At 47.7% G+C, this 24,140-nt stretch overlaps 1 protein-coding gene and 1 long non-coding RNA gene across 7 annotated transcripts in view; one reads left to right on the forward strand and one right to left on the reverse strand.

The window, feature by feature from the left end:
- Positions 1-24,140, forward strand: part of LOC110362682 (uncharacterized) — a 143,808-nt gene that overhangs the window by 112,046 nt on the left and 7,622 nt on the right. The window lies entirely within an intron of this gene.
- Positions 3,908-23,405, reverse strand: TNFSF4 (TNF superfamily member 4). The gene is made up of 4 exons (XM_065072236.1): positions 22,350-23,405; positions 12,655-18,349; positions 8,212-8,248; positions 3,908-6,606 (listed from the first exon to the last, which is right to left on the reverse strand). The coding sequence occupies exons 2-4, from the start codon at positions 12,850-12,852 to the stop codon at positions 6,245-6,247; spliced, it is 597 nt and encodes a 198-aa protein (XP_064928308.1). The 5' UTR covers positions 12,853-18,349; positions 22,350-23,405; the 3' UTR covers positions 3,908-6,244.

Here is a 24,140-nt window from a genome sequence, read left to right on the forward strand (position 1 = left end):
AAAACAGCGTAAAAAAGAAATCCACGTTGCTCTCACAGGCCATTGCAGCATCCAGATAGCCCTGGTGTCTCGAGGAAAGAGCTGGTGTAGGCAAAGCCACTCATTCAGAGCTGCGCGACAGAATTATAAAGCCAGAAAGTGTTTCCCTCAGGTGACATTATAGAATGCTTTTAGGCCCAAGGAAAAGGTACACAAGAAGTGAGATTTCTGATATGCGTCACTGCTGAGCAAAGCACCTTAATCGATGTGCTTGTGCACATAAAAGATTCTTTTCTAGGTACCTTTCATTACTTAAGAGAGAACTGTGTTCTTTCCTTATGACTATCTGACTTATGACTATATCCTTTGACTAATCTAACTTGGCTTTTAATCAAAATAATAATTATTTTAAATTGTGATTTTACAGCCTCTGGGTATGATGTGTAGTAATTTGTAACACAATCACTCCTGGCACTGTGTGAATTAGCACTTGGCCTTACGATGCTGATGAGTCAAGGTACGCTCCTGGCCTGCAGGACCCTGAGCACCGATGGGATGTCCGTCCCCCAAGCCTTCCAGGGCAGAGCCCCTCAGGTTATAGCTGCAAACAGCTGTGCTGCCTTCTGTTGCTGTACATGTGCTTTGCCTACCTCTGCACCTGAGCTGTTTTTTGGTGATTTTGTCTATCTCTGCTCTTTTGATCAGTTGTGTGCATGCTTCTCAAGACCAGTGACTCTGGTGTTCAGCTCAGACCATCCCCTCCTGCAGCACAGTCTTTGCTGATGGCCACAGCTTGTCTGGTCCAGACTGCCCGCAGATACCTGGAGAAGTCTGAAGGGTCACTGGAGAGTTCTCTCTCTCCACCTGCTATTGCTTTTCTTTCTATTATACTCACAAACCCAGGCAAGAGGCATGGGTGTATGTGACTGTACCCAGAACAGCAAGGAGGAGAGTCCTGGCTGCTTTTTGGTATGGGGCAGCTGAGGTCTCTGGCTGCATCTGTGACAGCTTCTAGAAAGGACACTTCTTATTAAAAAAATCAAACGTAACTCAAGGTGTACCTGGGAGATGACTCAAGTTATTGCAGCCAACTGGGATGCAGTGAGATTTTTCTCATGTGAGTTGGAGCAAATATTTTCTTGTAAAAAGTGGATCTTGCTGGAGACAATGTATAATCTAGTCTGGAGGCTTTTCAGAGCTAGTCAGCAGCCACCAGAATTAGTCCTTCACACTGTTAAGAGTGGAACATATGAAATATTAAAGAAGTTTCTTGTTGACAGGTGTGTTAATGTACTTTGGGTCTCAGGGGAAGTGATGAAGGGAGAAGCAGATCAACCAGTTTCAAAATTCTGCACATAACATCCAGAAAAGCCTGAAATAAAATCTCATCTGTTTGTCCCCACTGAATGTGTGCATCCTGCTAACTTTCTGTGCTGGTAAGAGTAAGCCAAATAAGCAGACATTAGCAGTAATCAAAACCTTTAATTAACAAAACAAGACAAAGGAAAGAGAGTCCTTTAAACTCCATGAGATAACACCAGTGATATCTTGTCTCAGGGATCTACTTGATGATGAAATTGTAAGATTGCTGTATACTTTATGAATGAGATCCTATGCTGAGATAAATGTTTGTTTATCCCCAGAAGTGTTTCAATACCTTTTTTTTTTTTTATAAAAAAACCAAAACAGGTCGCTGCATTGCCAGTAAATAGGTGTGAATTTTGCCTTAAAGCAAACAATGAAAGCAATTATTAAGAAAGTTATATTTGTGCCCACATCAAGTTTTGTCTTGCCCCAAACCTTGTCCTGTTGTCAGCAAACCGCAGAGGCTGGAGAAAGTGCAAAACCAGGAACAGGAGCGCGTTTGTGCTTGTGAGCAGCTCCAGCTTGTAATCCCCTTGGGACAACCTTGCCTCATTAAGAGGCGAGCAACGTTACAGAGGGTTGGTGCTAACTGTCATATTTAAAAGGTAATTGTGCGAGGCTTTGCATCAAGAGGAGGAAGCGGGTGTTTGAGTAGGCAGTGATTGTATCTAGGTGTTTGCAGAGGTCCAGTTCACAGAGCATGGGCACAGAGAAGAAACACTCCTTTAGTCCTGTCTTCTGTCTGTCCTGCCCCATGGTCCCAAAGTCCTAAGCACAATCCACAGACCTGCTACTACCATCGCATCTCTTCTGAGCTCTCCTTCCCAGTGCTTCCCTGGGCTTTCTGCTGAGTGTCCTTCCCCCGAATTCAGCTCCCTTGGCAAGGGTCAGCTGGTCCCACTGCCTCCTTCTGCCTTGGCCTCTGGGTTTTCTCATCCTCAGGCTCCAGCTTCCCGGTGCGGTGAGCACAGTGAGCCCTGCCAGCACGGCACATGCCATGCCTCCAGGCTATGTTTTGCTCCAGGATGCTGAGCAGCTGCCAGCAAGTGAGCTCACTGCTTGGCACCTTAATGAGGAGACATGCCTTCAGCCTCTGCTCTGCCCAGGCTGCTAGCCCTTTACAGCCTTCCTCATCAGTTTAGAGTACCCAGCAAATAAGATCTCTCCTCCCTGCCCTCTCAGGTCCTCCCTGCCCTTAGGGCATACAAAGCTGCAAATGATAACTCTTTCTGCAGCTTTCTTGCAACTGTCCCTTTCTGACCTGGTACCAACTCCCCTTTTTCCAGTCCTCAGTAAGTGTTACTCAATTTCCTTTATTTGATGGACTACCACATGGCTGGCAGCAAGCATCCCTGGGGCTGCTCCAGATCCCTCGGAAAACAGTAACCAAACATTAGCTCATAGAACAGCTCTGCTGGCTGAAGTCAGGGGTGTTGCTGAGAAAAGTCTAAGTCATCAAACCTTCCCAAGCAGTTGCTGCAGGACACTGTTTGATTTCATATCACACTTTCCCAATTTGATACTTAAATATGGAAACTAAATTTCTGTGCTTTCAGCTCAGAGCTGAACAGTGCTAGCCTTAGAGCAGTGGGATCGATTGGACTTTGCCATGCACACCCTGGTTTTCTTGTGTTCTCTCACTGGTAAAACAGACAGGCAATAGCTGTGACTCATGTCAGCTGATAAAATGTAAGTGGTGTCTAAAAACCACAGTCCTATTACCCACTATTACTGCTAACCATTTGTGGGAGAAAAGGGGATGACTTCTGAGGAAATGTGGAGTGTAAATTAAATGTTTCCCAACATTTGTTCTTGTACCAGTGTAAAGGGAAGGAGCCCCCATCCCACTCTGCTCAGCACTGCCTTTGCTAGTTTTTTCTCAGCTGGAGCACAAGGGCCCCACGGCTCTGATGGGTGCTGTGAGGCCAGCTCCTTCCCAGGGGTGACCGTGACTCTTACATTACATTTGTCACCCTGTCCCTTGCTTTACATGAGCAGAGAGGTAAGAAAGAGGAGAGAAAAGGGAAGGAAAACATGGTGGCCACCTCTGCAGTTCATGTAGAAGCATTTGTTAAATCCAAGACACAGCAGTGGCAGAGATCACTTTAAAACTGTGGAGGAATAGGTAACCCTCGGTTGATGACTGTATTCTGAGAAATGGATCTCACGGAAAGCCCTGTGAGGGGCAGACCACGAGGTCTCGTTTCAGTGGTGGTAAGCACGGGAAAGGGAACACACTGTCTCTCTAGAGTTAGGAATCCCTAAGTCCAGAAACTGCCTAGTTCAGCCTTGCACTTCAACACCTCCAGCTGCTATGAGCTTCAAGGGGTGACCAAAAATCTTGGTGCATTGACCTGGTTGAACAGAGTGGTAAGATGTGATTTCAGCACCATCTACAAGCTCCTACAAGGCCTTAACAACCCCAATAACAAAAATAATGTTTCTCATATCAAAGAGAATTTTAATGTTGTGGAGGACAGGGTTGCCAGATAAAAACAGAAGCTGATCATATAGAAGCTTATTGGTGAGGATAGTCAGTCCCTCAAGCAATTAATCGCAGGAATTTAATTGTTTTGACCTTTATTTCAAGACAGTGTGTGTACATGTACATATGTAGGTCAGTCTAGTTCATCCTGAAAGTGCAGAGGAATCAGTGTGTGAAACAAGAGGAAAGAGTGCACCCTTCCGAGGTACAAATCCATTTGTGTTTACGCTTAATTTTTCTTGCTGTCCACACCACTGCCACAGCCTGCCCTGTCACTGTTAGCCCACGGTGGGAAACACCAGCCCTGGATACCCTTGGGGAGAGTGGAAACTGAAACAAAGCTGTAGGGGGAAAAAAAAAAAGTGTGAAAATTTCATATACTTTTCGCACCAGTGAAAATGTCTGCTCAAACACAGGGAATGTATAATTCACCAGCTCCCCCCCTCCCAAGGGACACTGCAAGCCCACAGGTTACAAAGGAAAGTTTTATTAGCTTTTAGGAAGGGAAACACATTCTCACTTCAGCTGGGAAGCGTGACAATTCCCAGCTTGGGGTCAGAGTGCAGCTGCCTTGGGTCTTGGTGACTGGCAGAGCAGCCAGAGATAAGAGCTAAAAATGCCCCTTGCAGCTGAGGAGGAGCATCCTGCAAGCCAGTCCAGAGCTTCTCCGTCCTGAGATGAGAAAAAACTTTTTCCTGGCACTGTATGAATAATTACTTCAGCCACAGAGGTTTCCCTGGGGCTGTGGCCTGGCCCTGGGTAGGGAAGGTCATAAAACAACCTGTCAACAGCAGCGTAAAGCATGTGGAAAAGCTCACCAGGGCCTGGAAGATTTCCTTAGCTGCCTTTAGGAGTGCTCAGCCAGGATCGGGTCAGCTGGGGAGCTGAGGCAGGTGGCAGCACCGTAGTTCTCGTGTAGCAGGAACGCTCCAGGGTGTTGGGAGCATCCGCAAAGAGGAGCTCAGTGCTGACAACCCGAAGTCTGAACCCTCCCAGTGTTTCTAAGAAATCTGAAGCAACATTCTTATGCCTCTAGTATAAATACATAAATACTTAAAAAAAAAAAAAAAAAAAAAAAAAAAAAAAAAAAAAACCACACGACTTTGGAGTGTACAGCCAGCAGTGAGATGTCGATATGTTGCTGGAGTTCACTGCAGCCAGGTAGTCAACTTGCCCTTGAAATCTGCCCGACTTCAATCAAACATAGAATAGTCTCTGGTGTGCTCAGATCACATGCTGCCGCCTGCAGCACGGGCAGGGCAGGACTTGTCCTCAGTAGCCACAAGCTGTAAAGAGAAGAGGGATGTGCAGCCAAGGATTGCTGGAGCGGTCTGTGTCTGACTGCAGCAGGAGCCAGGTGGGGTGTGCTTGGGTGCAGAGGTGCAGGAGGTCGTGCCTGTGCACCCCTCTGTGGTGCATACCTGTGTGACAAGGTCTACTTGGGAATGGGTCATGGGAACCATCTAAATCCTCCCAGAGGAAAGCATACGCAGACCTGCAGGTTTCACCTGGTCCATTAGGGAGAACCCACCAAATCCAGAGTCTTCATGTTTTTCCAAATTTTAATGCGCCTGGATCATTTTTGGGTCAAGCCAGTTTGTGTGTATATGCTTGAAGGGGAGATTGTCCTTCAGCCTAACTCCAAGAGCTGGTGTCAAGATGCAAACGTCCCACCAGGTATTCACTTAGCTCAGGAGTCCTCTGCAGACAGCTGGAAAAAGCCAGTGGGCCTCTGCTCTTAAAAGCTTCTCCTAAAAAGCTCATAGTCACTGCAGGTCTGGACTTTCTGCCATCCGGTGCAGTCCTATTAGCTCACTTCAAAATACCACCTTCCTTTTGCGGCCTTTACCTCTCAGAGAATATTTATAATGATCACTGCAAAGGAAGTCCCTTGCCACCTCTTCCATGTCTCCTGCCTTGCTAGGCAAAGGGCTGTTGAGTGGATAGCTTGTCCTTTTCTAAATGGCTTCCAGGCACTTGAGGTATCTTCCTGATTTACCAGACTTTTATTTTAGCAAATATACAGCATATTTGTATTATATAAAGATACCGTCAAGTAAAAAGAGAAACCCAGGATTTCTCTGAATATTAGCTAAGCTTAGGTGACATTCTTTGGCTTTTATTTCTGTTCTCCCCAAGGGCTCCACACATCCATTTTTTCCAGTGTTAGAAAGATCCATCCTAGGTAGCAAAACAGCTGCACAGAGCTTCAAAGAGCTGAACACAACATGCACTATATAAAGCCTGTTTGTCCTGTGACTTATCCGTGTTCCAGCAGAGGCTTTCCCCAGCCCCGAGGAGGGAGGCTGGAGCAGTCTGCCTGTACAAGTGCAGCCTGTGAGAACAAGCCTCCCACAGGCAAACGGATGGGTAGGAAAGGCTGTACTTTATATCTTACATTTCATACGTCATCCTCTATAATGGGCAAGTGAAGGGACCTACTAACACAAGGCTGAATGACAAATCCTCAATGGTGGCATTGGAGCTGGTGCACAGGGTGATGTTGTCTTGAATAAACAAGTAGAGCACTGTGGTGAGATGTACTGCAGTGCCGCTGTCCTGGACAGCGGCTTCCCAGAGGGCCTCGCTGCTCATCTTGTCTGTCTTCCACAATGTCAGCTTGAGCGAGTCCTCCTCATCCAGGTCAGAAAAGTGGATATTGCCCTTCAAGGACAGTAGGTAGAGGCCATCACAGGGGATCACGATAGAACCATTTCTGATCTGAATAGAGCCTACTTCAGCAGTGAGATTCACGGCTACTCCTTTGATGCTTTCACCTAGAATGGAAGAAAGCAAAGATGATCCCGTGATGACAAATGTCTTAATGGAAATGAATTGTTTTATATGGACTGACTTCAGGAAAGGTGGAAAAATATAGGAAAGGAAGAGAGTGAACTAGCGAATAGAGTAGATTTGAACTAGAATGCCATCTACTCTAGACAGGTATAATCTACACTGGAAATTTCCAGGTTTCTGTGTCCAAGCAAGCTGTGCCTTTTGGACTAAACTCCAGTTTATATGAATTATTGCTTCAAGTTTCTACTTACATGCTACTTATTTACCATATGTATGTCTTATTTAAAATATAGACATGTAAGTAAATCATCCCTGTGAGTTTAGGAAGTACAGGTTCCTAAAAAGAACAGAAAATAAAGACAGTAAATAGGAAGAGAAAAAAGTGATCAAAGCTTGAAGGAGGAGAAAAAGTGCTTTCTCTGGAGATGCTGGTAGCCTAAATCCTTACCTTCAGATCTGGGGTCTTTTTTTTTACAGAAGACAGGCGTACAGGATAGAAGAGCAGTGTAGAGATAGAAATGGAAGAAACACATGAATACAGAGCAGTCAGAAGAAATTAAACCACAACTTAGCATGAAAGGTTCTCTCTTGGAACAATCAGTAACAGTTCCTACAGCTATGCTGGAAATGTTTCCCTGTTTATTCTCCTGGGATTTGGGCACACCAGCTGAAAACCCCTGGGACATCAGCAGAAGATCTCCCGGCAGACAACACAGCCCCTGTGGGCTGAGGCTGAATTTCTCAAGCTTTTTCTCTAGAAACATGGGTTTCTATTAGGTTAAACTCTTGCTACCTGACAATACTAACTGCAAGTAAAACTGTCAACAGTATTTTTGTAATATTTAAAAATCTTAGTATTTGTTTCTAACGTTCAGGTATGGTATCTTACAAAACATGCAATGAAGTCGGCATGCAGAGCACTGCTATTTCTGCTGCCGTATGTACGCTTGCTCGCTCTTCCTCAGGAAATCATTTACATTTTTCATAGATCAGGAAATCATTGACTTGTTTCAGAAATACCCCAAGAACATACTCTGTGTACTCAGTAGACTCCCGAAAATACTTTCTCCTTCTTTTGCAGAGTGAAAGCTTGTTTTAGTAGCTAGGTAACAACTGAAGAAATCCACCCAGATTTTTGGATTCTTCTGCTCCGGGAAAGCCCTTTTTGTCTGGTTTTGCACCTGGCAGCAGTGGGTCAGATTTGGCCCCTCTCCCCCCAGACAGCTCTCCCGGCACAGTTCTCCCCCAGCAGAAATAGGCATTGCAGTGATGCGGAGCACTTAACAGACTCCGGCATTTTAGGAGCTCCCGGCTGCCACGGCGGTCCCCGGGGACCGCGGGTCGGTGCGTGGCAAAGCCGGGAGCCCCCCCGGGTTACCGGTGCCCCAGGAACCGCCGTGGGGAGCCGGGAGCCGTTCCGTAAGTGGGGCAGCGCTGCGGAGAAGCCGGGAGCCCCGCCGGGTGCCGGCGGAAGGCGGCGGGGCAGCGCGCCGTGGGTACCGGCACCGGCCGAGGGACCGGGGGTTGCGCTGCAGGGCCCCGGGAGCCCTCCCGTGGTGGTCCCCCCAGCCCCGACGCCCACCCACCTGTGTATCGGATGTGAGTCCACGGGATTTTGTCGCTCTGAAAAAAAAGAAACAAACAAGAGAAATCCTCGTTACCGCACCTTGCGGGCCCCTCGAAGCTGTCGCTTTCATTTCGCCACCGGGAGGGGTCTGCGCCTCCGAAAGCGCGGCGGGCAGCCTCAGCTCGCACGGTGGTCAGCTGGCCAGCTCTTTACTTGTTTTTATATCGTTATTTTCATTATTATACAATACGATTTTAGAGCAGTTCCTAGCCAGTCTGATTTTCAGCCTGGTGCAGAGCCCTCCAGAGCGCACCAAGTAGCGTTGGTCCTGTTTAGAAAAACATCCCAGTGAATGTAATCGAGTCAGAGCAAGCAATAAGGAAGAACCTCGGGTGCAAAGCCTGTTCTGTACAATCCCCTCGACTCTGCCTTAAAGCCAGGAATGTCTCTTTGCAGAGCTGGGACCCAGCCGTGCCCCTGCTGTCTCACCCCCTCCCACAGGCACTGAGAGGTGGGTCTGGGTTTATGGTTGCCTGCACTTTGTGTCAGGCCGTTACTGGATGTGTGTCTCTCAGTGGGTTCCTTAGAATTGCATTAAGATAAGTTTAAAATGAATTTGCATTTTATAACAGAAAAAAGTGAATGCAAATATAGAAGTGTGTATCTTACTAATCAGATATGTGACACACCAAGCTTCTGTATTAGATTTTTAAATCTGAACTTTGCATCTCAAACCCATCTCTCATCTTAACCACAGGAGGCCCAAATCTGCAGTGTCTTCACAACCACAAGTCTTCAGTATTTTGCCCGATTAAAGAGTGAAAGGTTAGCCCCACTGGTCTGTGTTCTTCTCTTTACCTATGCTATGGCTTTCCTAAGGGAGAAGGTGGTCTGGTGAGATGCGTGTTGGACTGACTTTCATGTATTTGGCCTCACATGTTACAGGAGCAGAGCAGCCCCTTCCCTCTGAGCACAGGGAAAGTGTTGGAACAGGGTAGAGAGTGAGCACAGACATGCAAATCTGCAGGTTCAGTGCTGTGCCCTGGTAAAGACAAGTGGCGGGGAAGGAGTTTGGAGCTGGGCTGCTCTGAGCAGTCTGTGCTGGAGCCTGAGGTGGGTGCTGGTCATGGGAAAGGTCTGCTCTGGCACCCTCTAGTCTTGCCGCAGCTGATGCTCTGCTGCTTGCTCCACTGGCAACGCTGGATCTGACTACCAAATTCAAGCTTGTATTGCACGCTGGCTCTGGTGGAGCTTTCTCTGCTGACATTACTGATTCTATCCATTGCCTCATAAGCTGGAGTCTTACACTTGCTCTTTCCTTAGGCACCTAAGTGCTCAAGCATTTCACTCTTTGGCTCAGATAGCTGGGATTTCCAGGTAGTTTCCCAACAAGACCATAGCTAAACACAGGACTGCTAAGCTTCTGAGGTCAAACAACATCCACCGCAATCTGTCTGATCTGGCCACTGCTGGACAGGGTGTACTAAACACAGGCTGGGTGACAAACTTGTAGTAATTGTAAGAATATGAGCCTTGTTTCAATGAAAGTACATGTTTTACATATCTCTGCCCGTTATTGTGCGATCTCAGAGTACTTTGCAATTATCCACTGGTAAAGTCTGCTGAGGACAGAACGTACTGTAGGACTGGAAGGGCATTTGGGAGCTAGTAACAAAGTCACCCCTCTTTCTCTGTTCTACCTTCTTACAAGGGTGCCAGAAGGGCTGAGGGTGGAGAGGTGCTCCTTACTGACTGCATTAGATTTCCCTGTATCATTTACACACAACATTTCCACATCATTCTTGGCTGTTCTGAATGCCTGAACATGAGGCTTCCTCCTGTCTGGGACGTTGTGTCTACAGCTGTGACATGTGGCAGAAGTTTCAGGAATAGGTTTGTAGTGCACAAAGTGCAAATCTCAGGGGACTGTAGCACTTTGTGCTGATTGAGAGAACCGTTGTGATCATGTGCATGACTCCCCGTGTCACACAGATTGCAGACAACTGTGCACTGGAAGTGGGTTGTACCTTCTCCACCCCAGGAGATATTAGGATTATGGCCATGTCTTCCTTATCTACATTAAATCTCTGCATGGTTACTCCTCCTGCACTTTACCCTGCCCAATTCAGGAAAAATCGTCCTGCAACAGATCATTAGAAGCCTTTGAATTCCCAACAGCTGCTCAAGGTTTTTACCTCCCATGCATTTGCCATTGGGGTGGTTTCATACCCTGACCACGCATGTGAGTGGCCTACCCAGGGCCAGATCACAGAATGACAGAATGTTAGGGATTGGAAGGGACCTCAAAAGATCATCTAGTCCAATCCCCCAGCCAGAGCAGGAACACCTAGATGAGGTTACACAGGAAGGCGTCCAGGCGGGTTTGAATGTCTCCAGAGTAGGAGACTCCACAACCTCCCTGGGCAGCCTGTTCCAGTGCTCTGTTACCCTCACTGTGAGGAAGTTTCTTCTCAAATTTAAGTGGAACCTTTTGTGTTCCAGTTTGAACCCATTACCCCTTGTCCTACCATTGGTTGTCACCAAGAAGAGCCTGGCTCCATCCTTGTGACGCTCACCCTTTATATATTTGTAAACATTAATAAGGTCACCCCTCAGTCTCCTCCAAACTGAAGAGACCCGGTTCCCTCAGCCTTTCCTCATAAGGGAAATGCTTCACTCCATCATCTTTGTTGCCCTGTGCTGGACTCTCTCCAGCAGTTCCCTGTCCTTCTGGAACTGAGGGGCCCAGAACTGGACACAATATTCCAGGTGTGGTCTCACCAGTGCAGAGTAGAGGGGGAGGAGAACCTCTCTAGCCCTACTGACCACCCCCCTTCTAACACACCCCAGATCCCAGCTGCTGTGGCAGGAGGAGACAATTCCAGCAGAAATGGGGACACATGAGTCTTGCAGATGTGAAAACAGGCTATCACTACTTCTTTTTTTTTTTTTTTTCAACTGTTGCTCAGCTGGAAATCACAACTGAGGCTTGTTCTTCAGGCAGCACCATGACAGGAACCAGGTCACTGTCCTGTTTTGTTAAGAACAATCTGGGCCACAGACTTTCCTGAGTATGTGCCATGTCATTTGCGCTGTTCTTTCACAGAACAGTACAGGGTGGGGTTTTTTGGTTTGGTTTGGTTTTTTTAGGAGTTGTCAGGTCTATAGAATGTAATTCAAATATGGTCTTGCTATGAAAAAAACACAGGTACGGGTCTTGGTATTAAAGTTAGCGTGGTGCTCTCCAGCCCTGGGGAGCAGAAGGACACTTCCCAAGATCAGGGACATCCTCTTTGTTGCACCCACAGACCAGTACTCTCAGCCTGCTGTTGTGATGCTGCTGACTTCCATGAAGTCCATCTCCCTAAATTGTCCCAAAAGTCAAATGGGTAACGCTGCCTCTTCTGCAAACATTTATTGGCCAGATCATCGCTATCCTACTGAGCTTTGTAATTCCGGTGTGATGAAATCCCCCTGTGTACTGCCTGTGAGATCGCTCCTGCACACCATGATGCAGTCAAAACAGGACATCATTGCTATCTGCTTAAAATAATAGAAACCGGCTCTGAGCCTGCAGTTAGCAAATGTTTAAAACTGAAAAGGTCCTCTGGTGACTCCCAGGGCCTGAACTTTTCCTCTGCTGCATTCGCTGCTCCTCGATCACCCTGTTTCTGTTGTTTGTGTTGAGGAAGGGAAACTCCAGGCACGTACTGTGTCCCCTCCTCAGCTCCTGCTCTCTTGGGTTTGCAAGGCTCACAAGCAAATCCTCTGGAGGAGGAGGATTTGAATTAACATATTTACAGAAGAGAGAGAAACTGAGGGATGAGGAGTCACAACCAGAGTGTGACCCAGGAGAGGTTTCTGCATCTCAAGCAGTGCGATAGCTTGCCCTTCTCCATTGGCTTCCAGTGCAACTTCCCTCCCCAAAGTAGTGAAAGGAAAAGAGCACTGAACTGAATGAAAAGTGTTACCTTTCAATGTGTTTCGGGATCATCATTCTGCAGTTTAATAACCACCATGAGACTGAAGTCAGTGAAACTTCTGCAGAGCATGAGGGTTTTCATTGAACAGCAGAGAACCCAGAGCATGAGGCCATCCCTCCCTTGCATGGTTACATGCCTGGCTTGCTTCTCTAACAAGTCCAAGTGGGTGGAAAGAATGAACTCTCTGGTAAGATGAAGCACAACAAGCTTTAAAGTGGTGCATAGCTCCTGGAGAAGATGTGGGAGGAGAAGTAGCTGGTGCATAAGTGAAAAGTTGTTGGCAGTCCACCAGCCTGCCAATATGTGAAATGTAAAAAATAGAATGATAATCATTAAGGAAAGGATTAAAAACTTGTGGTTTGAATAGGGATAAGCCTAAATGCTTTTTACTTTTCTAAAAAAAAAAAAAAAAAAAAGCCAAAAAAGCCCATACAAGACTTTACAGACCAGCAAGCAATGGGTTGAACATGGGCTCTTACCTTTGAGGGTTGCAGAGAATCTATACCAAGGTAAATCAAGCAGGCAAGCAGTAATATCCACTGAGCAGTCGCGGACACAAGGTGTAACGTGTTCCTAGCCTGTCCTCTTTGCCAGCTCTTCCACTCATCCTCTGCAGGTTCACTTTTGCAATCCATCTGGTCTTCATTTCTGGGCTCTACATCTGGCTGTCCTTCCATCTCAGCCAAGCTGCCAGCAGCTGCTGGGGACAGGGCCAGGAGCACAGCAGGAGCCCGGAGGAGCAGGGGACAGATGAGTTCCTGTCCCAAGAACAGAGGTGAAGAAAGTATCTTCAGGAGGCTGCTTTATGCACACAGAGAAGCAGGCGGGGGAACTTCTTTGTGACTAATCTGAATTTCCCCTTCCTTCCTTCCTTTCTTTCTTTCTTTTTTTTTTTTTTTTTCCTTTTTGTGTGTGTGTGAATGTGGGGGCTGATTTATTGCATCCCAGTTCAGTTTTGAGTAAGGGCTTTTGAAAGTATATGTGTTTATGTCTTTCATACCTTCAGCTGTGGATGTCTTGATATGTGATATTTCCAACAATAGCTAAGAGTTGGGTGGACAGTGCTTGTCTTCACTCAGTCTTTTGTCAGTAAAAGTTCTCATCTTTTTGTTCAGCCTCTTGTTGGGGGGTTTACTGGGTTTACAGGGCTGGCTCCCTCCCTTGTTAGCAGCATACAATGCTCCTGAAATCTCTTTTCTGTAAAGAAGCAATTAGGAAGGGATGTGGGACAGGTGAATGGCAAAAAGAACTGGAGGGAAAACACGCACTTGCCATTTCTCTTTATCTTTGTCTTCTGGCTTTAAAGCCATGGGATGCTGCATGAAGTCTAGGAGGGAGAAAATGGAGAACTGCTCAGGGGACATCCCTTTTTGCACCCACTGAAACCTGCAGTCCAGGGAATGCATTTGGAGGAGCATCCCTGGGCACCCAGGCTTCCCTCTTGGAAGAGGACTGCCTGTTCCTTGAGACACCAGCACATCCCCTTCGCTTGGTCTCCTTGTGACATTTGCTTGTGATGCACGGAGCTGCTAAATGTCAGTTGTCTGCAGCAGGGACCATCTCCTGTGCTTATTTTGGGTGACAGGCTTGTATTGTTTTGGGGGGCCGTCCAGCACTGCTCTTTCTGCTGCTCTTTTAGCCAGAAGTTTTTTCTGTTGTAAATTAGCATGTCATGACTGAAGTTAGGTGCTGCCTCTTCCCAGTGAGGATGAAATCCATTGGGAGTGTTATTGTCTGTCTTTCAGGGATGAGTTGTCGGAAAGTTGCCCTTCCCCAAAATGCGCTCTCTCAGCCTGTCACGACAAACATGTATTCTGCAAGAGTAATGTTCTTTCATGTGTTTTTCCGTCAACACAAGGGTATTTCCTATAAACATAAACCAAACGAAGGGGGCAGTACAGCATCTGGATAAGCAGCCTGCTGTGAGGACACCCTACCCTCACTACCCTCATTCTTGAAAAATAACCTTGAGTTGCTGGTAGCTGGTGGATTGAATCAGGAATACACTCTAGTGTTTATTTCAAGAGCAAACCAAGTGTCATGGAAACCTACTGAAGAAAGTTCAGCTTTCACATTTCCCATTCCCCATTCACTCTTGAGTACATAGAAATTCTTGTTCTGCTTTTGCTGGTCGCCACTCACTGGGGTCTCCTGGAGCCCCCAGCCGAGCACCAGCCCAATAAGAGGTCCTGGGAACAACCCCATAATCACCTGTCCTTGTCCAGAAGTATGACTGGACCTGCAACAAGGAGAGTTTGTGCTGCCTCTGAGGGGTTCCCTCTGATTTAGAGCATGAGTTTGGAGGCAGGACTTTGACACCTGGCCGTCACACCACCCCTGAGAGCCTGGGTAGCCCTGCACCAAGCTCAACATCAGCTGTGACCAGCCTTGGGCTTGTCCAAACCTTGCAGAGTAGCAAAGTGATACCTTGGGGTGCTGCCTGATGAGGCTGGAGGGATGTGGAGAAGGAGATTGTTTGGTTCTGTGGATCATCAACGTCCTGCCACATTTAGGTGTTTGTTTAAAAGTCCCCAGAAAAACATTCACCCTACTTGTGGCCCCGGTGCCCATCCATAAAGGGCTTGGTGGCAGGGGTGAGCCCACAGACACTCTGGAGATGAAGAAATCTCAAAGGTGGCTTCAAAACAGCTTTCGGGTGGGGAACAAATCCATCTGTGTGTTCTTCCCCTATGGGTGGGGGTCTCGCCTCCTGCAGTGCCAACGGATGGCAGTCGTGGCTGGGAAGCTGGGACCCAGCTGTCCCGATCCAGCAGAACAGGCTCAGGGAGGACTGTGTGATGCCTAAGCAAGTGCCTCTCCATGCCCAGAGGTTCCTGCCATGGGGATGTCTCGGGCAGTGTGTCCCCAGACCCCATAGCCTGCAGCCCTCATGGCTGGAGCTGCAGCTGAAGCAGACGGGCACGGAGCAGGGCTGTGGGGCCAGGGCTGCCCCATACCTGCTTTCCTACCTGCAGTGAGAGCCGGCAGTGAGCATCTGCAGAGGCAGCTACAGGTCTTGCACAGCCTACCAGCGAACTTGTCAGGGTGTTGGTGGGGAATCACAGAATGAGAGAATGCAATCGTCATGCCACAGCTGCTTTCCTGGAAGACCAGGCATTGCCGTGTCTCAGAGCAGCTCCATCGAGCGCAAGCAGCCTGGGCTGTTACGCCCTTGGTGCTCCCTTCCTGCTCTCTCCAGAAAAGGAAACCTGGTTTCGCTGTTTGCTGTTTATTTTCTACAAAAATGCCAGGATGCTGAGCTAAAATGTTCCAAACTCATGTGATCCTGTAATTCTCACATTTTGAGGATGTGCCTTTAAACCAGACATGAGCTCTCACCCATCTCCTTCCAGACTCTGGATCTTGCACTGGTTTTGTTTCTAAAATTCTAAAAAAAAATGTGGGTGGAGGTTGTTCATATGTATTTCTGAAATTGCCTTGTCATTTCTGTACACCCCCAGTGCAAGTGTCGCTCAGACTGGGTTAACAATACCGGTAGCACTGAAGACTGAAAGCTACATTTCAAGTAATGTATCTGGCATTGTGTCCGAAACAGGAAGGAGGACAGCTCATTCAGAGGCATCATGACACCTATGCACAGACTGTCTTTCACAGTTTTAATTGCCTTTAGCTCGTCCTCCTGCCCTGCATATGAAAACCCAAGTGCATGCAGACTGGGTGGCTTTAGACATGTGCTATCAGAACCCCTGCTGTCCCTCCTAGATGAAACCTTCCTGGCTTCCAGCACCCTGATGCATCACAGGCTGCCAAAACTTGCTGTGTTAACCAAAATTATTTTGGTCCCTCTTCCACAGGGACCGTAAAGCTGGATTCTCTTGGGGTTTTACTCAACCCTTTACAGTCATCATAGTGATGGGGTGAGCAGGCAGGCTGAGGCAGCTTTGGGGCTCTGTGAGCCTGTTGGCACTCTGCAGCAGACTGTGGTTACATGGTCCCCTCAGTAATTTTCCGGCAAAATCCCTCTAAGTGGCACATGCAGCAACATTATTCCAGCAAAGACTGGAGGAAACCAGACTTAGTTGGCAGTATGTCTTGCTGTTGTTTTTGGGCTTTTTGTTTGTTGTATTTTTTTTTTCCTGGTTTCTAGCCAGCAGGATGGGGCAAAGAGCATCCTCACTGCAGACCACAGCACCCAGACCATGCAGAGCACCCCAGGTATTCGTGTCACAGGGTGAGGGCTGTTGCCTGAGGCCTGGCAGCCCTTACTGGTACTCTTCTCAATTTAGTTCCCATTTACTATGAAAGTGCCCATGCTTCCCCAAAAGGAGGAATTGGAAAGTTATGTAGGAGAGTTTAACATCTCAGAGAAACAGTGGAACAACCACTGAACTGTTTGTAAACATCTAGAAAGAAAAAGGAAATTAACAGCAACCAATGTGGGTTTCCAAGAACGAAAACCTGATGTCTTGGGCAAGGCAGCCTCTTGGGCAGAGGAGCAGCTGTGGGTATTCACCGTGTCTTCAGTAATAGCTTTGATGTTCTTTTTCATAATATTAATGAAACATGGTCTGTACAAAACTGCTGCCCAGCAGAAGCAGAGCTGGTTGAGTGAGTATTGATGGTTTGTTGTCAAAATGCACAGATAAACCTTGTCCTCTTGGGACCTGCCTTTGTGCAATGTGATCTTCACCTTGGGGATCCTCTGGCAAGCCAAGCAGGAATGTGGACACACTCACGGGTCTGATCTGGCCTTTTAGTTCTTCCCTGTAGTCTTTGCCGGTAATTTAAAAGTTTGGCTTCCATTTGGAATAAATTACTAAGAGAGCAGTGCTGTTGCTCTCATTGCAGCAGTCAAGTAATATGTGGTCACTTAGTTTCCTCCAAGGTTGTCTTTGCCTTGAGAATAACAGGTCGCATGGTTTGGTTTAGTAAAACAATAAGAACTAGCAAAGGAAGCCTCACAGTTATGTAAGAGGGGGGATAAAGCAAAGTGTTACAAAGGCAAGATTTTAATCCATGTCCTGCTGGTCAGCATATGCCTCAGCTATTGCCATTTAATGTTTCTGTCCACTTCAGAAATAAAGTATTTTATTACTAAACCAGAATTATTTTTCAAAATCAAGGAATTCTGTCTAACAAGTGTGTGGACTTGTACTTCAGTGTCTCAGAACCACGTGATCTCTCTTTCACTCTTGATTCGACTTCCATGTGGTTTTTTTTCCTGCTCTTTGGCTCATGTGCATGTCAAGAATTTCTGCCAGCAGAGGCACTGAGCCAGTAGGAAGGAGTTTATGTTAGGCTACTTCTGGCAGTGTAAAATAGAGAATGAAATTGTGAATACACTGTGAAATGACAAATAAAAATATTGACATTTGTATGGAGCCAGGATTTTGTGAGGAGATCCCAAAAGAGGAGCATCGGCACTGGGGTAATCCCTCTGCACCTCATCCCAGAGTGCTGTGCAGGGATTTTTCTGAGCTAGATGCAGTGGCTGCTGGTTCCTCACTGCTGTATGCAGAGTCCTTTTCCTTGGCTGTTACAGTCCTTGGGCCAAGAGAAGGCTTTTTTCCCAGAGGACTCAATGCTAAGCTGCAGCTGTGCTGGGCATGGCAAAGCCAGGCAGGATTGGACCTGCCCCTCTGACAGCGCTGGTGGCTTTTCTTGGTTCTTATGGACTGCAGTGTGCCCAGTGCTCCGGGACAGGACACGTGGCATCTGTGAGCGTGCACATGACCAGGGAAGGGCTGTGCATTAATGGCAGTTTTTATCAGCAGCATCGTGGTGTTCAGCACAGCCCCGGTGGGCAGCAGGGCAGACCTCCCAGCAAGCCCAGTCAGCGTTCCCTCAGCTGGCAGACACCACATTTCACACCAGAGCTGTTAGGTTTCCAAATGTCAGCTGCAGCCCCCTTTTTGACGTGACGGGAGATCTTCCGTTGTTGGTGGTGATCTTTGCCCTGAGCGGTGAGCCCCTGTGGACTGTGCATTTTGTTCCTCGGAGTGGCTTTCATTAACCACAGTATCAGCTGAGTGGGCAGGGGTTAAGCGTTCACTGTGGCAGTTTTAAAAGGTCAAGGTGAACTTATTCATATCAATCTCCCTTCCTTTTCCTCAGTAGCTGCTTCAGTCAGAAATCCCACCATACCCTACTATCATAATGTATCAGGAGACAAAATCAAATGCATCTTTTGCCATTCTTCTGGTAAACAACAACCTAAGGAAAAAATTAAATAATTATACAGTGACATTCAGAAATGCTGATGGTCTCACAGACCCCCTCATCTCAACCAGCATCATTCCTGCAGTGTTAGAAACCCCTAGGAGGGAACATGAAGCTGGTGATACTCCTCACGCAGCTCTGCTCTGGGTTAAGTGGTTTCTCTTTCCTACCTGGCACTGTCATCATCAACCCATCTGCTTCCCCTCATCACCCCAATGGGAGCTTTTTTGGCCAGCAAAAATGCTCCCAAAGTCATCCGTCCTGAAAATAGGGGTTTATTGCACCTCCTGCTTATTTCTGCAGGTCTCTAACATGTTCACTTATTTTAAACATGATGATAGGAATTGTGAGCAGGGTTTGGGGCAACATTTGCAGGTACAACCTCTTATTAGCATTATTATAGCAGCTCCCTTAAACAGCTAGAGTGAAGCATGAGCAGATGGGTGGTGGGCAAGCAGAGACTACAGTAAGGAGAGGAAGGATTAAGAGCTGGTGACTTTTCCAGGAAAGAGACAGGCTGGAGATTGCAACATCTCTGTCTGCAAATCCCAGCCTCTACCATGTGTCCCTCTATCTTGGGGCAACTTGTGCTTTTTAAACAGTGGTGATGGCCTTACGTTTACTTAACACTGTTGTATTAAGGAGATGGAGAAGGATTAGACATCATTCCTGACCCAGCCAAACCCAGTGAGAAAGACCTTCATGCAGTACCATTTCCTACTTGATGGGTCACTTCATCCCTTTGCAGGTGTTTTATTGGGATGACAGGCTCATCCTTTTCTAATGAGGATGCTTGCAATACCACTTTACCATCAGCTTCATCAGCAAATATTTACCCATTAGTTATGGAACTCCAGAGACTGAATCAAGATCTGGTGTCAACACAAATACATTGACCAGCATGATGTTTTATAGCACCTCATTAACAATATGAACCCTTCCCCTTTCTTGTTTTCACATTTTTAACAGCTGTCAGGTTAAACTTCTGGCTAAATTGTTTCCTTCACTAAACACTTCTTAAAGACCTCTTTAACTTTCCATTCATAGTCATTTAGTTATTGCTTTTTCCACCTGGTCAGTGTTGCTCATAATTTCTCCTAATTTATATTAGTCCCTTTTGAAGCATCTAGTAGCTGTATTACTGGTTAGAGCTGCCCTCTGTTTGCTCATAACTGACTATAATCAGATTGTGGTCACTACTCCTTAAGCCCTGACCACTTCAGCAATTAAATCATCTTTACTCACTGTAAAAAGCACCCAGTACAGCACTTGCATCCAGCTTAGCAGTTTCTATATTAGGAAATGTCCATCTGAATCCTTTGGAAACTCTCTTGATGCTCACCCTGGTCACCCACAAGTCCCAACAGAGATTCTCCCCACAGCATCACTGTTTCCTTCTCCAGACCCCGCAGGAGGGAGCTTGCTGGGACCTGGTACCAATCTTTGCTATGAGAGCAGATTCTTTCTGTCTGCCACATTAGTTTTCTCTTTTTATTCTTTATTCCTTTTATTTCCAAATAATTAATTGTCTAGATGCAGCTTGAATGGATGACTGAAAAGGCCTTACTACAACAAGGTTTCCATAGGTTTAAACTTTTACTTTTGGGTGAAATGAGAAAAGGTCCGTATCTCCAAAAAAAAAAAAAGTGGTCCTTGGCCCCTTCTCCCAGGGTGCCTCCAGCTTTCAGGCTCATCTAATGCTGATGGCACCGTCCTCACAGCATAAGCCAGTAACACAGCAGGGCATTACAATTCTCTTACAACTATAAAACAAGCAGCCAGTCCCCATTTCCCCGGGGCTGCATACCGTAGCAGACATGAGGCTACGTGTGCTTGCAGGAGCCACCCATGGGTGCTGCGGATGGCAGCGCCCGCAGCCATCGCGTGGCTGGGTATTTCAGTATGTGCGGGGGCTCTACAGATGAGTGCGTCCAGCTGCTCCACAGCCCCAGCTCAGGGGGCTGCCAGGCAGTATTGGGAGACCCAGATGACTAACCCTGGCTGGAGGTTTTCTCTGTATTACACAGCAGCACTCGTGCTCCCGCGGGCTTGAAAGTGGGGAACAGCATGAAGGCTGTGGGCACAGGCAGAGCCCCCAGGGGCTCTGGCTCCCTGCCCTTCCCAGGCAGCCGTCCTGCTGCCAGCTCCAAGGGACGCAGGCACACGTGCAAGGGATGGAGCAGGACAAAACCCAGGTGGGGAGAGCAGTCTGCCCCTCACCACCCATATTTGCAGTTGACCTGTTTGTTTTCTTCTTCACCAGCCACTTTCACTAGTCCTCGAGTGAAATACAAGCACCCTCCCTGATCTTACCCACAAAGACATGAACACAGCTGAGCTTTAGGGGCATGTTTGGGGCTCCTTTGCCTGCAGCCAGCACCCCCAACTCCCCAGCCACGCTAGAGGGGGCTTGAAAGGAGACACTTCTCTGCAGGCAGGTGTGGGTTCATAGCAGTGTCCTGCTGAGGTTGGTTTGTGTCAAGGTTTGCCACATCTGGCAGCCTGGTAGAGGTAAAGCTGCCACAGCCCTGGTTCCCCGGTTCCAGCCAGCAACAAGGCTAAGTGTACATGCACACAGTAAATGTATACATACACACACAGTATGCATATATATATATATAAAGACAGAGTCAGATATGCAGATCAGCACAGGCAACAAATGCAGAGTTGTCACACAAACAGCACCAGTGGGCTCATCCTGCTCCCCTCTCTGACTTATCACGATGAAAGCCCATTAGCAGACAATATATACATACATATACACAATACAGATTCCTCCAGCTGCTGGTTTTAGACACACAGTCTCCCCAATCTATCCTCATGACTCCTGAGCCTTTTATGTGAGTTTCCAGCTGGCCTGGCTTTCTGTTTGCTAGTGATCACACACGCTGCTGTACCCACCTACACCCCAGTCTCTCCGGCTGCTGAGCCCCACAGTGCCCCTCTGTCACCAGCACTCCAGCCTCCATCCACACCCCTGCCCAGCGAGCAGAGACCCTCACCAGGAAAACAGCTAAAGAGGGTTCAATAAGCAGACAGGATATGCTGCAGTGATCAGGCACAGAGCACAGCCAGACACAAATCCAAGCATTCCCTTTTGTCCCCTTTTCCCCTTTATTTTCCCACGCTGGTTCCTCTGAAAACTGCCTTGATCCCTCCCTTTCCCCCATTTGCTCCTTCCCTGAGACATCCCACAGAAAGTCCTGTGCGGTCTCAGAAGGCTCATACCGGCATCCCACGCACCTTTGGGCAATTGCTTTCTTTGCTGGGCAGACAGGTAGAGTTTCCCAGTTTCTCACCAAAGCACATGCAGTAACCCAGGGGCTCTATGACCACCTGCCTCCCCAGCAGTGTCCTCTCTCCCCTCCAGTGCCCTAGAGCTCACGTATTAAACAGATATTTGGAACATTTATTGCTTTTAATTTTCTTTCAAATAGCTACAACCCTCTGGACAGGCTCCCCTGCTGACATTAACAGCTGTTAAATATTTTCACTGCAAGACTACAAAACCAGTAAGTTATAACTCAGGGATTTCGTGACATCTTTTTCTTGTTAAATCATCTCTTCCTCATCCAGTGTTTAGGGACTCTTCGCTAGAACATTAAAGGACTGATTTTTTTTCTGTTGCATCTTCAGTACAGATGCAACAGGTAACTTGAATCTGAGCAAGGAAAGTTTATTCCTCTGAGACCGCTTTTCATAGAATCATAGAATGTCCTGAGTTGGAAGGGACCCACAAGGATCATAGAGTCCAACTGCTGTCCCTGCACAGGACAACCCCACAGTTCACACCACGTGTCTGAGGATGTTGTCCAGTCTCTTCTTGAACACTGTCAGGCTTAGGGCTGTGACACCTCCCTGCAGAGCCTGTTTCAGTGCTCCACCACCCTCTGGGGGAAGAACCTTTTCCTAATGCCTGACCTAAACCTCTCCTGGCACATCTTCCTGCCTTTCCCTGCCAACATGCTTAGCTCCCTTCAAGGGCCCAGATTACCTTGGTTTTTACAGTGCTGCTTCTCCTTTCACAGTGTCTGCCCTGGCCAGGGAGGGAACTGCACTGGTTGGATCCACCAGCTCTAGTGGAAGCTCACGGCGGTGTCGGGGCAGGGCTGCCGGGGTTCACCTGCATCCCATCCATGGCACCATAAGAGGTGAAGCAAAGCCTGGCTGTCCCAGCTCTACTTCGGGCAAACCCCCAAGCAGAGGGAGCCCCAGCCCCAGCCCTGCTCCTTTTATAGCTGGAGAGGCCTCAGCTGTCCCAGGGATGCTCTCCTGATGAGTAACGAGCTGAACCTGCTCCAGCCTCTGCAGGTAGAGCTCTTCATGTGCTTTTATAGCCCATAACATGCTCTCCCATGTGAGGACTTTTTTTCTCTTTTTGATCTCTTTCCCTACAAAAAAAGGTTTGCACACACAAGCCTTAAAAAAAAAAAAAAGAGAAAGATCTGTCTTTCTGCCCAATTCTGCGCAACCTTTAGTACAAAGAATAATAAATCTCTATTTCTTTTTCCCAGGAAAGGCTTTCTGTGTCCCAGCCCTCCTGGGTATGTGGAGCACCACAGCTGATGCTAGCACTGCCGGTTTGGCAGCTGCAGGAGAAAGGTCAGATTCATGACCTGTCCCCACAGGGCTCCCTGGGACTGCCCAGGATGGGTCCCATGGAGGGGCAATGATCAGATAAGACACACTAAGGAATGGTGGATGTATTGCCTTTGAAACTTGAGCAAGAAAAGCACTTGCAAGCAATGAACGTGTCTGAATGTGCTTAGCATGTCTGAATGGGCGTTTAGCAACCAGCCAGGTCCCCACAGGGGCTTACCCTGACTGAGCTCAGCTGCTTTCCCCCCTACCCGACCTGTGCCTTCAGCTTGTGCCGTCTCTCCCATGCATTGGCTGGGAGCAAGCCACCAGGTCACTCTTGCTAGAGGAAGAGAAATCAGCTTTTCCCTCTGGATGGCAGTATCGGGAAGTGGGCTAGGCTGGCATGGCATGGGTGCAAGGGCCAGCCCTTTCCACCAGCCCTGCCTTGGGGTGCTCACCTCTTGCCCCTGGTCCCCTTGCCTGCGTGGGGCAGGGAATGACCCTCGGGAGAAGCACCTTTTTCTCCCCAGGGCAGTGTCAGTACCAACCACAGCTCAGGATGTCTCTCGCTCAGCATCTCCCCATGACTCAACTAGGTCAACCGAAGGCAGGCAGCAAGCGAGCAAGGAGGCAGCCGTGGTGCAAGTGGGGGTTTCTCTTAATGCCACAGACTTTCATCAAGTTGGGACATTTTCCAGCCCTGATTTGAAGATGAAAGCTATGGGAAATCTGTCCAAACTTAGGTCTGGTCTTGCACATAACCTTGGCAGCTCCTTGTGGGCACTGAAACCTGTGTAAGCCCCAATGGGAGTGAACTTGGCCAGGCTGTGGCAGAGGGGAGAGTGGGCCGCTGCCTGCAGACTGCTTTGATGGTGGAGCACAGAGGTGCCCATAAGACGGGGTGTCAAACCATTTTCACTGGGAGCCACATCAGCCTCGTGGTTGCCTTCAAAGGGCTGAATGTAATTTTAGGACTGTACAAATGTAACTCCAGTAGGGGATCCTGCTGTGAGGTACCGTCAGATCTCAAATGGTGTGTGCAGTGCATTGCCAGGTTTCATATCCACTTTCCCGTCTTTCAGGCAAAGTTTTCCAGTCATTTTTCTACATTGTCTGCTAATTTCTCTGTGATTGTGCAATTCCTGGCAGGCTTAGCACTATAATTCTGCTAATGGATAAATAATATTTGCAGTTATGAGTCATC

This window comes from Columba livia, chromosome 8 (genome assembly GCF_036013475.1).
Source record: "Columba livia isolate bColLiv1 breed racing homer chromosome 8, bColLiv1.pat.W.v2, whole genome shotgun sequence".
In the NCBI taxonomy this organism is placed as follows: domain Eukaryota; kingdom Metazoa; phylum Chordata; class Aves; order Columbiformes; family Columbidae; genus Columba; species Columba livia.